The sequence below is a fragment of the Eleutherodactylus coqui genome, chromosome 11 (assembly GCF_035609145.1).
Source record: "Eleutherodactylus coqui strain aEleCoq1 chromosome 11, aEleCoq1.hap1, whole genome shotgun sequence".
Classification (NCBI taxonomy): domain Eukaryota; kingdom Metazoa; phylum Chordata; class Amphibia; order Anura; family Eleutherodactylidae; genus Eleutherodactylus; species Eleutherodactylus coqui.
In genome coordinates, this window is record NC_089847.1 from 21,237,709 (window position 1) to 21,251,231 (window position 13,523).

General features: G+C 40.6%; 1 protein-coding gene across 2 annotated transcripts in view; it reads left to right on the forward strand.

The window, feature by feature from the left end:
* LOC136582827 (uncharacterized) overlaps positions 1–13,523 on the forward strand; it is a 219,436-nt gene that overhangs the window by 52,528 nt on the left and 153,385 nt on the right. For both annotated transcript variants that reach the window (XM_066584087.1, XM_066584088.1), the window contains one exon: positions 6,540–6,623. In XM_066584087.1, coding sequence (XP_066440184.1) covers positions 6,540–6,623 — 84 coding nt within the window. The remainder of the gene's footprint in view (positions 1–6,539; positions 6,624–13,523) is intronic.

The window sequence follows — 13,523 nt, forward strand, 5'->3', positions numbered from 1 at the left end:
TTAGATGATTCGTTGTCTGTTTGTAGGAAACAAATGCACACGTGTTAATATGTGAAATGATTATGAGTCTTCATTACTATCGCACAGCAACACATATTCATACGTAGTCAGATCATGAAACATACTACCTACATTATATTCACTAACGTTTAAAACTCTAAAGACATAAATACCATCTTGTATTTGGAGCTCTTGCACAGACATATGTGTTTCTATGGTTGTAGACCATATGATCTGAAAAGCTTATAAAAAGTTCCCATGAACATTCCCAGTTACTTCCCGATCTCCTACCTGTATTGCTGATGTGACTAGGCCCTGGCATTTCACCAGAAGCTCTTTGGCTTTCTTTGGTGCTGTCTGCCTTCTCCAGTCCATCCTCTCCATATTCCTGGATTTTTACTTTTACATCATCTTCTACTTTACACTCCAGTTCTTCTTCTCCATCCTGTTCTTCATCATCTGCATCGTAGTCCTGAATGTGCAGATCTTCTGTGATCTGAATCTGGCCCTGAATATGATCATACTCTGCCAGTATTTCCTGCTGACTAGTATAGTATTGGATGTGCAGATCTTCCTGGCTGTGGATCAGGTCAAGAAGGCGGTATTCTGCTTCTATTTCCTTTTCCACCAAACTGTCTGTCTCCACCACTTCTGCCTCCTTGTTGTCAGCAGTCTTGATGTTTTGATCTTCCTCCACATGTTCTTCCTTTACTTCAGTGGACGCTTTAGCTATAAAGAATATATCTACAGAAATAGGATAAGATGTCAAATGTTAAAACCTGAAACCTATTTTATATATTATGAATGATAAAGATGATATAACTAATGAATGATGGAATACATGTTTTGAGAACTTGAGAGAAGACCACCTCACCCAAGTACTTATATTTCAAGGGGATGCTTTTAGAAAACAACTCCTATTCATATCTTATATTAGGGCATCAAGCGTGGTTCCCTTGTAAAAGCATCTCATGCCCTGATGGATCCAAATATTCCTGGGCAGCCATGTATCTGAATGGTTGCCATATAATACTACATAAATAAGCTGTATTGTACCCACTCTACATCACCCACTTTGGTATAAGTCCATGTATATGCAATGTTACTAAGATATTAAAATAATGATGTATATCCGGACAAGCCCCAAACCACAGCTCTATTTCTTAACAAAATATTCAAATTTATCCTTAAAAAAATATATATAAAAACTAAATTCCACAACAAGGATTGTTACCACTGTGGGGCCCTAGCTGTACAAAATTACCCCTGGCAACTATTTGTTTTTTGAATATACAGAACTCGCCAAAGATATCCATTAATTTGTGATTGGCAGTTATAATGGGGGTCTGTAACTAAAAGCATAACCTTGTATTATATGAGAAGGTACATGATATCCTACCTTTGCTGTACTCTATGTTGATCCCACTGGGCCCAGGGAGTTCCTCTTCCATATTGATCCTGCTGGGATCTAAGAGTTCCTCCATGTTTATGTCTCTGGATCCTGGAAGTTCCTCCTCCATATTGATCCCGACAGGATTTGGGAGTTCTTCCATGTTTATATCTCTGGATCCTGGAAGTTTCTTCTCCATATTTATCCCGCTGGGACTTGGGACTTCCTCCATTGTTATTCCACTGGGTCCTGGGAGTTCTTCGGCACTTCTCTCTACTTGGATGCAAGTGCAGCAGCTCCTCATACACCCAGTAATCCTTGCCCAGGTTTTTTGTAGGCGTGCTAAAAACCAGTTCTTTTTTGGTTTCTTAGCTTTAATTGGCTCATTCTGGCCTTTACGGCCATCGTTCTTCTCTTCAGGAATGTGCTCGATCTTATCAGCTTCTTCCTGTAAATGGTTTGTCTTCTTTTTTGCCTTCATTATATCACAAAGGCAAAAATATAGAAAATATAGAAATCCAAAAGGATAGTCGCTCTCACTTATTCTCTGCTAGCTGCAGCAAGTGAATGCAAGGATTCTAACCCGTGCACTGGTATAAGAAGCCTTGTGCCATTGTGATGTCATCAACTTTCATTGTGATGTCACCTAATGGACTACTATTGTGATGTCATCTGCAATTGTGATGTCATCTGCAATTGTGATGTCATCATCTGTCTTGAGGAACATGCTCCAACTTGCCCACCATGTACATGTATGTGAATATATGTATATATCTATATCTATCTATATATATATATAAAGCTGAAAGCCCTCACTGACTCACTCACTGACTCCCGGACTGACTCACTCACTGACTGACTCGCCAAAAGTTCTCCAACTTCCCGATGTCGTAGAAACATGAATTTTGGCAAGAGGATAGATTATCTCCAAAATAGGAAAAGTAATATGGTCCCAACTCGATTATTCAATTCTAGCGCAAAAGAATTGGCGTCAAAATTTAACGTACATAATCTAAATCTCTCACTTCCCAATGTCATAGAAACTTAAAACTTGGCGCGGGCATTGAATATGTCATAAATAGGAAAAGTTAACGGGTCCCAACTTGATTATTCAATTCTATGCGCAAAAGAATTAGCATCCAAATTTTACGTACGGAATCTAATTCTTTCACTTTCTGATGTCATAGAAACTCGAAATTTGGCACTGGCATTGATTATGTCATAAATAGGAAAAGCTAATGGGTCCCAACTCGATTATTCAATTCTATGCGCAAAAGAATTAGCGTCCAAATTTTACGCACAGAATCTAATTTTCTCACATAGAAACTTAAAATTTGGCATGGGCATTGAATATGTCATAAATAGGAAAAACTAACAGGTGCCAACTCAATTATTCAATTCTATGCGCAAAAGAATTAGCGTCAAAATTTTACGTACGGAATGTATTTTTCTCACTTTCCAGTGTCATAGAAACGTGAAATTTGGCACGAGCATTGATCTATATATATATAAAATTGAATGTATGTCTGTATGCGTGTGTGTCTGTTTGTCCTTTATGCGCTACTACGCCATTCATCCGATCGCCCGCGGGGTGGCTTGATAGAATGCCTGTCCGATCGCAGCAGGATGTAATGCTATGTAATGCATACATACACCGAAACAGGATTTAGCTTAAACATCCACACCCACTGAAATAGGGGAATCCCACCCAGACTTTTATGCTAGCTTGCATACACCGAAACAGGACTACTTGAGGTTTACATCTTCATTATCTCCTCCTTTACTCTCCAGCTCTTCTTCTCCGTTATGTCGTTCTTCATGCTGACCACCATAGTACTGGATGTACTCTGGATCAGGTCGTGAATGCGATCATACGCTGCCAGTATTTCCTGCTGACTAGCAGGGTACTTGGACGCACAGATCTTCTAGGCTGCGGATCAGGTCATGAAGATGATGATATTCTGCTTGTACTTTTTGTCCCACAACGCTGTCTGGCATCAGTTCTGTCTCCTGGTCATCAGCCTGGATTTGGTTTTCTTCCAAATTGTCCTCCTTTTCCTCCTCTATATTTCGCAGGCGTGCTTAGAACCGTTCATTTTTTTGTTTCTAAGCTTCACTTGGCTTTTGCTGGCCGTCATCTTCACAATTCTTTTTTGTTTTAGGTATCTCCTCGATCTTATCTGCTTCTTACTGCTAACAATTTCTCTTCTTTTTTGCCTTTATTGTATCACAAAGGCAAATATGTAGAAGATATAGAAATGCGCAGATTGTTTCTCCCACTTGCAATCTGCTGGCTGCAGCAAGTGAATGCAATGGTTATTAGATGTGCAAAAGAATATTCCGCTACCTGCCATTCTGATGTCACGACGGCCATTGTGATGTCATCAACCATCTTAAGGAACGTTCTCCAACATGTCCAAATATTCAGCATGCAACAACATGATGTTCTGGTTTCTTCCATAAGGCAGTTGATGACATCACAATGGTAGCACAGGAGGATAATTACTAGTTATTTTTTAAGACCGCGCTTTAGAATATTTCACTGCTTAAGGACTATACCATGGAGGGAGGAGGAAGAGTGGGAGCCGCAAAGGTAGTGTGAAAAGAAAACAATAGAGTTTTTGGGGAGAGGGGTATGGGAGCACCAGGTCCAGGTAACCGATACAAGGAACCTGAAAATTGGGTCGGGGGAACTTTGACCAATTTGATTTCTATATCCCAGAGAATTTAGGATCTCAATCCAGTAGTGCCATGTTTTTGGAAAACTTATCCAGCAAGTCTTTGATAGATGCTGTAAGTTCTTCCATCTCCATCGTCTTGTGGATCACGTGAAACCAGATCGAGATAGAGGGAGGGGAAGCTTGTCGCCATAGCTTCGGAATGCATGCCCTAGCTGCATTAACCAGATGTCTGACCACAGAGCTCCTATAGAAGTATGGGGGGATGTCACTAAGGTGCAGGAGGAAGAATGTGAGTGATTTTGGAAGAGCAAAGTCCGTAAATTTTGAGATAATGTGCCATACCTCTGACCAGAAACCCGACAACACCGGGCACTCCCAGAATATATGAAGTATAGTTCCCTGATCTGTTCCGCATCTCCAACAAAGCAGAGAAGCAGATGGTATCATTTTATATAGATGAGAGGGCACCCTGTACCACTGTCAGAGAATTTTGAATCCAGTTTCCTGAATCTTAGTAGAGATGGAGGATTTATGTGTAAAGGAGTAGATTTTAGCTAATGTTCTGGTGTAAACGATAGCGACAGATCTCTTTCCCATGTGAGGATATATGGAGGGGGTAGAGTCTCTACATGCGTAGTTAGTATGTTATATATGCATGAGCAGGTGTGACGAGACGGACCAGACCCACTGCAGAGTTGTTCGAAGGGAGTCATTGCTTTGGCGGGGGGCAAAGAAAGAAGAAAGTGTCTGATTTGGAGGCTCTGCCAGTAGTACAGGGATGTGGGTTCTGTAATGTTTGTCATGTAGTGGGGTGTTTGCGGCCTTGATGAGGTAGATTGTCTTGAGTTAGGATGCGTTCACATGTAGCTGGTTTGGTGCAAAATTTTATGCAGATCTGCAGCAGATTTCAATCTTACAAATGAATCCGTGTTGAAAGGGTGAAATCTGCACCGCATCAGCTACATGTGAATGCACCCTTAACCCCTTGAGTGGCGGGTTTCCTACGACCCTGTCGTACCCACCAGGGCAGGTTTTTTAAATGGTCTAATCATTGAATTTCAACTAATTTTGCAGTCGAGTTCCAAGAGCCATAACTTTTTCATTTTTCCATTGACACAGCCATATGAGGGCTTGTTTTTTGCAGGACAAGTTGTACTTTTTGATGGCATCATTTTTGGGTATATATAATGTATTGCATAACTTTTGTAAAAACATTTGTAGGGAGATTGGGGGAAAAAAATAAATTCTGCCATTCCTTTTTTGGATTTCATTTGTACGGCGTTCAACATGCAGAATAAATAATGTGATATCATTATTCTCTGAGTCAGCACCATTCTGGCGATAGCAAGTTTATACAGTTTTTATGTTTCGGGGAGGAAAAAAGAAATGGGGAAAAAAGAAAAAAGGGGCCATGTCATTAAGGGGTTAAATAATGTACCAACTTCCTTCTCTGGGTCATTACGACGCAGGGATACCACATGTGTGATTTTATTTTACATTTTTTACAAAGTAAAGGGAGACAAGTGTTTTTATTTTTATTTTTTTTATAATTTTTTCACTTTTGTTTTTTTTTTTAACTTTTTTTTAAATTTTTGTCCCTTTAGGGGACTTCCACAGGGACCCATCAGGACCCCCTGATCACTTTCCGGGGGTCTGATGGGGACAGCCCTTTACATGCTGCAGTGACAGCCCTTTACATGCTGCAGTCACATAGACTGCAGCATGTAAAGGGTTAACACAGCAGAGATCAGAGGTTTTCTCTGATCTCTGCTGTAAGAGCTGGTGCCTGCTTGTCCTCTGACACCCAAGCACCAGCTCTCCCTGCCACAGAGACAGTCGGCTTGCTTCTGACAAGCCGATGGTCTCTATAGCAACCTGTAAACAAAGCAGGAGACTTAGAAGCAGGAGATTGCCGGCATTGGCCTACCGATTCACTACACCTGCTGTCTGACTGGTCAGTGCTGCTTATGTGATTGGTACTGGCCAATCAGAGAGTAGCATACAGTGTGCATTAGGTAGTGAGAAGATTAACTGAAAGCGAGATGTGGAATTGGCGGAGAACGACAACAAGAGGTATTTTGTCCCAGGACCAGAGGCTTGTACTAAAGGGAACGTGTCATCAATTATAAGCACCATAAACTAAGTTTATTGGCTTGCAGGTCAGGGCGGAGGTCCAGGAATGTGCTTTTTGTATTTACCCGGCTCTCGGTTCCCTCGCTGTCAACCCTGGAAACTGGCACTCGGTCTGCGCATCGAACTCTGCGGTCAGTGCGTGCGCACACCAATAAAGAAGAGTGTGCATGCGCCCGCTGCCTGCACCTGTACCTCAGCTGGACTTTCTATGCTGCTTATAAGTGATGACAGGTTCCCTTTAACTCCATATTTTAGCAGGTGGCTGACACGAAAAGTAAGATTTGGCGCGTTTTAATCCATCAATTAGCTTTTAGTAACTCATGTATTTTTTGCAGCTGGATATGAAATATTTGTCTCCATTGTTACTGGCATATGAAGATAGAATTAATGAGAAGGATAATGTGACCCTGGCAGTTGAGGTGAGTTGTAATTTACATTCGCGCATTTGCTTTACTTGAAGTTCTCATTCTAGGGTGTATTCACACTGACAATCGTATCACCCTGTCTAAACAATTGACAAAATTTGGCTGCGCTGTGTGATTAAGCCCATAGAGATTTCTTCTCAAAGGTTAGGTAATTGTTTAAAAAAGTTGTCCAGAAAAACATGGCTGCTCTGTTCCGGAAACAACGCCACAGCTGACCATGGATATTGCCTGGTATTGCAGTTAAGCTCCATTACAGTGAATGGGACTTTGTGAGTTGTGACATTGCTTTTGGAAGAAAGCAGCTATGTCTTTCTAATTCTGGACAGCCCCTTCAGGACACGGCCTATTTTGGCCACGAGGATTCAACCATTTTGGGGGGATTTTCCAACTTCACTTTTCAAAAGCCACAACTTTTTTATTTTTCCGTCATCATGGCCATATGAGGGCTTGTTTTTTGTGTGGCAAACTGAAATTTTTATTTGTACCATTTTTGGGTGCATATAATGTATTGTAAAACTTTTATTATTTTCTTTTCCTTTGAAAGCAGAGAGAGAAAACACATTAATTCTGCCATTGTTTTTTTTTTTTAACCCGCTGCCTCTCTTTCCTTTATATTCTAACTCTCCCTGGTACCAATCCAACCAAACATAATGTACTATATGTGGGAATAATGAAAATATAGATATTTTGTATAGATGTTTTTATACATTTATTAATGCATGAAAGATGTTTTTATCATACAGTGAACAGAAAGGAGCAGATTATATTGATTCTGCTCTTCAGGCCTTGGCTTACTCTTGTGGTGTTTTTGGAAATCCAGGTGCAGATCACACATAGGTGACACTTTCCAGGATTCCTACAACACGCCACATTCATCCTTTGGGCCTTCTGTTTGTCAAGTCCAATGGGTGAAGGAGCTGCTTTTTTCCTTCTTAGCAGCTTCCTTCCGTTGTCATCACCACTTTGTAGATGAGATTTCCAGATGCTTACATAGCAAGCAAGTAAGGTTGAAAGAAGTCTTTTAAAAAATAAATAAAAAAAATAAATTTTTGATTTCAACCTGTAATACATAGCAAGCAAGTAAGGTTGAAAGAAGTCTTTTAAAAAATAAATAAAAAAAATAAATTTTTGATTTCAACCTGTAATACATAGCAAGCAAGTAAGGTTGAAAGAAGTCTTTTAAAAAATAAATAAAAAAAATAAATTTTTGATTTCAACCTGTAATTACTTACTATGTTAACCCAGAGGGAGGCGAAAACCCCCTGAGGATTGTTGGTTTGCCCTCATATTAGGGGAAAAAATTCCTCCCTGACCCCAAATATGGCAATCAGAATGATTCCCTGGGTTGTCGGAGCTCGAATCTACGTGGATGTTAAGTGGTGGATATTCTATAGGGTCGTCTGGTCCGGTATATAGAAAAAGTGTGGTTTAATGTTATGAAGAGATCATGAAGATATGATGGAAGCTGAGTGGGTCGTCCACCAGCTTTGCTTGTTGACCACTCAGCTTTCTTCATTAATGAATGGCTTCATTGTTGACGGGATGATATTGTTGTGACCAATCTGGACATACAAAGCTGAATGCTGTGAATATTTTCTGGTCTTCAGGTCTTATACTGTTTGGCATTTCCATGTAGTCCAGAGTTTGATCCGTATTCACGTCAACAGAAGCTGCTGTCATGATTGCTGGTGGTTCCATTCTTCTGGCTTCCACATCTTCCCAATTGATGCCAGAAAAAAATTGATGCTTCTTGATGTCTCCTCTTACTCCTAGGCGATAGTCCTGATCTTTACACAGCAGCTCTTCTAAGATGGCCACTTTGACAGGAGTCAGATACTCTGGGTAGAGTGGATTAAACTCGATGGTGAACAACATAATGTCCATGGGATTATCTCCAGGAAAAGCCTCCTTTTTTGTGAACAGGTTATACAGAATCACACCTATGGCAAAATAATCTGCCCCTCGTCCATGTTCTTTGCCCATGATCATTTCTGGGGAAAAATATCCTGGTGTACCTTTAAGGCTTTCTTTGATCCTCTCATACACACCCATTACAGCAAAGCCAAAGTCCGTTATTTTGATATGGCCGTCTACAGTCAGAAGGATGTTTGCTGGCTTCAGGTCCCGGTGTATGATGTTTTTCTTGTGTAGGAACTGAGTGCCACAGATCACTTCTGCCATAATAAATTGTATTGTGGGGGTATCAAGAGGAAAGTTCTTGTGTAGAAAATCAAACAGGTCCCCTCTGATGGCCAATTCCAATACATAGTAGACACATTTTTCTGTGTGGAAGGCGGCCAGGCCATGAATCAGGAACGGGCTCTCGTGGGATAGTTCTAAGATATCTCTCTCTACAAAACTGTGCCCATGCTCCGTGAACAAACATTTGTTTGACACTTTAAGGGCAACACATTCTTTGCGGATGATATCACTTGCCAACAAGACTTCTCCAAAGCCTCCTTCTCCCAGTTTCTGATGGAATGTAAAAGACTGTAATGTTAGGGGTACTGTGTCAGATCTTTCTTTGTCAGGTTGCTCGAGTTTCTCTAAGCAGATGTCGCTTGTGTAGAGTTCCTCATCATGGCTACTGCCGCTCTCAGAGGCTCTAATTAATTTGTAGAGCTCCTCTAGTGCCTCATCGTCTAGCGAGGAGGAATCAGATCTGTCGGCACTACTGCCACTCTGAGAGGCTCTAATTAATTTGTAGAGCTCCTCTAGTGCCTCATCGTCTAGCGAGGAGGAATCAGATCTGTCGGCACTACCGCCACTCTGAGAGGCTCTGATTGATTTGTAGATCTCCTCTAGTGCCTCATCGTCTAGCGAGGAGGAATCAGATCTGTCGTCTCTGCCGCCGCTCTGAGAGGCTATGATTGGTTTGTAGAGCTCTTCTAGTGCTTCATAATCTAGTGAGGAGGAATCAGAACAGTTGGCACTACTGCCACTCTGAGAGGCTCTGATTGATTTGTAGAGCTCCTCTAGTGCCTCATGGTCTAGAGAACTGCTCTTACTGCTTGACCTCTGCTGAGATCTACACTCTTCTTTCTCTTCCCCCTTTTTGTCGTTTTTCTTGCTTTTAGATGATTCGTTGTCTGTTTGTAGGAAACAAATGCACACGTGTTAATATGTGAAATGATTATGAGTCTTCATTACTATCGCACAGCAACACATATTCATACGTAGTCAGATCATGAAACATACTACCTACATTATATTCACTAACGTTTAAAACTCTAAAGACATAAATACCATCTTGTATTTGGAGCTCTTGCACAGACATATGTGTTTCTATGGTTGTAGACCATATGATCTGAAAAGCTTATAAAAAGTTCCCATGAACATTCCCAGTTACTTCCCGATCTCCTACCTGTATTGCTGATGTGACTAGGCCCTGGCATTTCACCAGAAGCTCTTTGGCTTTCTTTGGTGCTGTCTGCCTTCTCCAGTCCATCCTCTCCATATTCCTGGATTTTTACTTTTACATCATCTTCTACTTTACACTCCAGTTCTTCTTCTCCATCCTGTTCTTCATCATCTGCATCGTAGTCCTGAATGTGCAGATCTTCTGTGATCTGAATCTGGCCCTGAATATGATCATACTCTGCCAGTATTTCCTGCTGACTAGTATAGTATTGGATGTGCAGATCTTCCTGGCTGTGGATCAGGTCAAGAAGGCGGTATTCTGCTTCTATTTCCTTTTCCACCAAACTGTCTGTCTCCACCACTTCTGCCTCCTTGTTGTCAGCAGTCTTGATGTTTTGATCTTCCTCCACATGTTCTTCCTTTACTTCAGTGGACGCTTTAGCTATAAAGAATATATCTACAGAAATAGGATAAGATGTCAAATGTTAAAACCTGAAACCTATTTTATATATTATGAATGATAAAGATGATATAACTAATGAATGATGGAATACATGTTTTGAGAACTTGAGAGAAGACCACCTCACCCAAGTACTTATATTTCAAGGGGATGCTTTTAGAAAACAACTCCTATTCATATCTTATATTAGGGCATCAAGCGTGGTTCCCTTGTAAAAGCATCTCATGCCCTGATGGATCCAAATATTCCTGGGCAGCCATGTATCTGAATGGTTGCCATATAATACTACATAAATAAGCTGTATTGTACCCACTCTACATCACCCACTTTGGTATAAGTCCATGTATATGCAATGTTACTAAGATATTAAAATAATGATGTATATCCGGACAAGCCCCAAACCACAGCTCTATTTCTTAACAAAATATTCAAATTTATCCTTAAAAAAATATATATAAAAACTAAATTCCACAACAAGGATTGTTACCACTGTGGGGCCCTAGCTGTACAAAATTACCCCTGGCAACTATTTGTTTTTTGAATATACAGAACTCGCCAAAGATATCCATTAATTTGTGATTGGCAGTTATAATGGGGGTCTGTAACTAAAAGCATAACCTTGTATTATATGAGAAGGTACATGATATCCTACCTTTGCTGTACTCTATGTTGATCCCACTGGGCCCAGGGAGTTCCTCTTCCATATTGATCCTGCTGGGATCTAAGAGTTCCTCCATGTTTATGTCTCTGGATCCTGGAAGTTCCTCCTCCATATTGATCCCGACAGGATTTGGGAGTTCTTCCATGTTTATATCTCTGGATCCTGGAAGTTTCTTCTCCATATTTATCCCGCTGGGACTTGGGACTTCCTCCATTGTTATTCCACTGGGTCCTGGGAGTTCTTCGGCACTTCTCTCTACTTGGATGCAAGTGCAGCAGCTCCTCATACACCCAGTAATCCTTGCCCAGGTTTTTTGTAGGCGTGCTAAAAACCAGTTCTTTTTTGGTTTCTTAGCTTTAATTGGCTCATTCTGGCCTTTACGGCCATCGTTCTTCTCTTCAGGAATGTGCTCGATCTTATCAGCTTCTTCCTGTAAATGGTTTGTCTTCTTTTTTGCCTTCATTATATCACAAAGGCAAAAATATAGAAAATATAGAAATCCAAAAGGATAGTCGCTCTCACTTATTCTCTGCTAGCTGCAGCAAGTGAATGCAAGGATTCTAACCCGTGCACTGGTATAAGAAGCCTTGTGCCATTGTGATGTCATCAACTTTCATTGTGATGTCACCTAATGGACTACTATTGTGATGTCATCTGCAATTGTGATGTCATCTGCAATTGTGATGTCATCATCTGTCTTGAGGAACATGCTCCAACTTGCCCACCATGTACATGTATGTGAATATATGTATATATCTATATCTATCTATATATATATATAAAGCTGAAAGCCCTCACTGACTCACTCACTGACTCCCGGACTGACTCACTCACTGACTGACTCGCCAAAAGTTCTCCAACTTCCCGATGTCGTAGAAACATGAATTTTGGCAAGAGGATAGATTATCTCCAAAATAGGAAAAGTAATATGGTCCCAACTCGATTATTCAATTCTAGCGCAAAAGAATTGGCGTCAAAATTTAACGTACATAATCTAAATCTCTCACTTCCCAATGTCATAGAAACTTAAAACTTGGCGCGGGCATTGAATATGTCATAAATAGGAAAAGTTAACGGGTCCCAACTTGATTATTCAATTCTATGCGCAAAAGAATTAGCATCCAAATTTTACGTACGGAATCTAATTCTTTCACTTTCTGATGTCATAGAAACTCGAAATTTGGCACTGGCATTGATTATGTCATAAATAGGAAAAGCTAATGGGTCCCAACTCGATTATTCAATTCTATGCGCAAAAGAATTAGCGTCCAAATTTTACGCACAGAATCTAATTTTCTCACATAGAAACTTAAAATTTGGCATGGGCATTGAATATGTCATAAATAGGAAAAACTAACAGGTGCCAACTCAATTATTCAATTCTATGCGCAAAAGAATTAGCGTCAAAATTTTACGTACGGAATGTATTTTTCTCACTTTCCAGTGTCATAGAAACGTGAAATTTGGCACGAGCATTGATCTATATATATATAAAATTGAATGTATGTCTGTATGCGTGTGTGTCTGTTTGTCCTTTATGCGCTACTACGCCATTCATCCGATCGCCCGCGGGGTGGCTTGATAGAATGCCTGTCCGATCGCAGCAGGATGTAATGCTATGTAATGCATACATACACCGAAACAGGATTTAGCTTAAACATCCACACCCACTGAAATAGGGGAATCCCACCCAGACTTTTATGCTAGCTTGCATACACCGAAACAGGACTACTTGAGGTTTACATCTTCATTATCTCCTCCTTTACTCTCCAGCTCTTCTTCTCCGTTATGTCGTTCTTCATGCTGACCACCATAGTACTGGATGTACTCTGGATCAGGTCGTGAATGCGATCATACGCTGCCAGTATTTCCTGCTGACTAGCAGGGTACTTGGACGCACAGATCTTCTAGGCTGCGGATCAGGTCATGAAGATGATGATATTCTGCTTGTACTTTTTGTCCCACAACGCTGTCTGGCATCAGTTCTGTCTCCTGGTCATCAGCCTGGATTTGGTTTTCTTCCAAATTGTCCTCCTTTTCCTCCTCTATATTTCGCAGGCGTGCTTAGAACCGTTCATTTTTTTGTTTCTAAGCTTCACTTGGCTTTTGCTGGCCGTCATCTTCACAATTCTTTTTTGTTTTAGGTATCTCCTCGATCTTATCTGCTTCTTACTGCTAACAATTTCTCTTCTTTTTTGCCTTTATTGTATCACAAAGGCAAATATGTAGAAGATATAGAAATGCGCAGATTGTTTCTCCCACTTGCAATCTGCTGGCTGCAGCAAGTGAATGCAATGGTTATTAGATGTGCAAAAGAATATTCCGCTACCTGCCATTCTGATGTCACGACGGCCATTGTGATGTCATCAACCATCTTAAGGAACGTTCTCCAACATGTCCAAATATTCAGCAT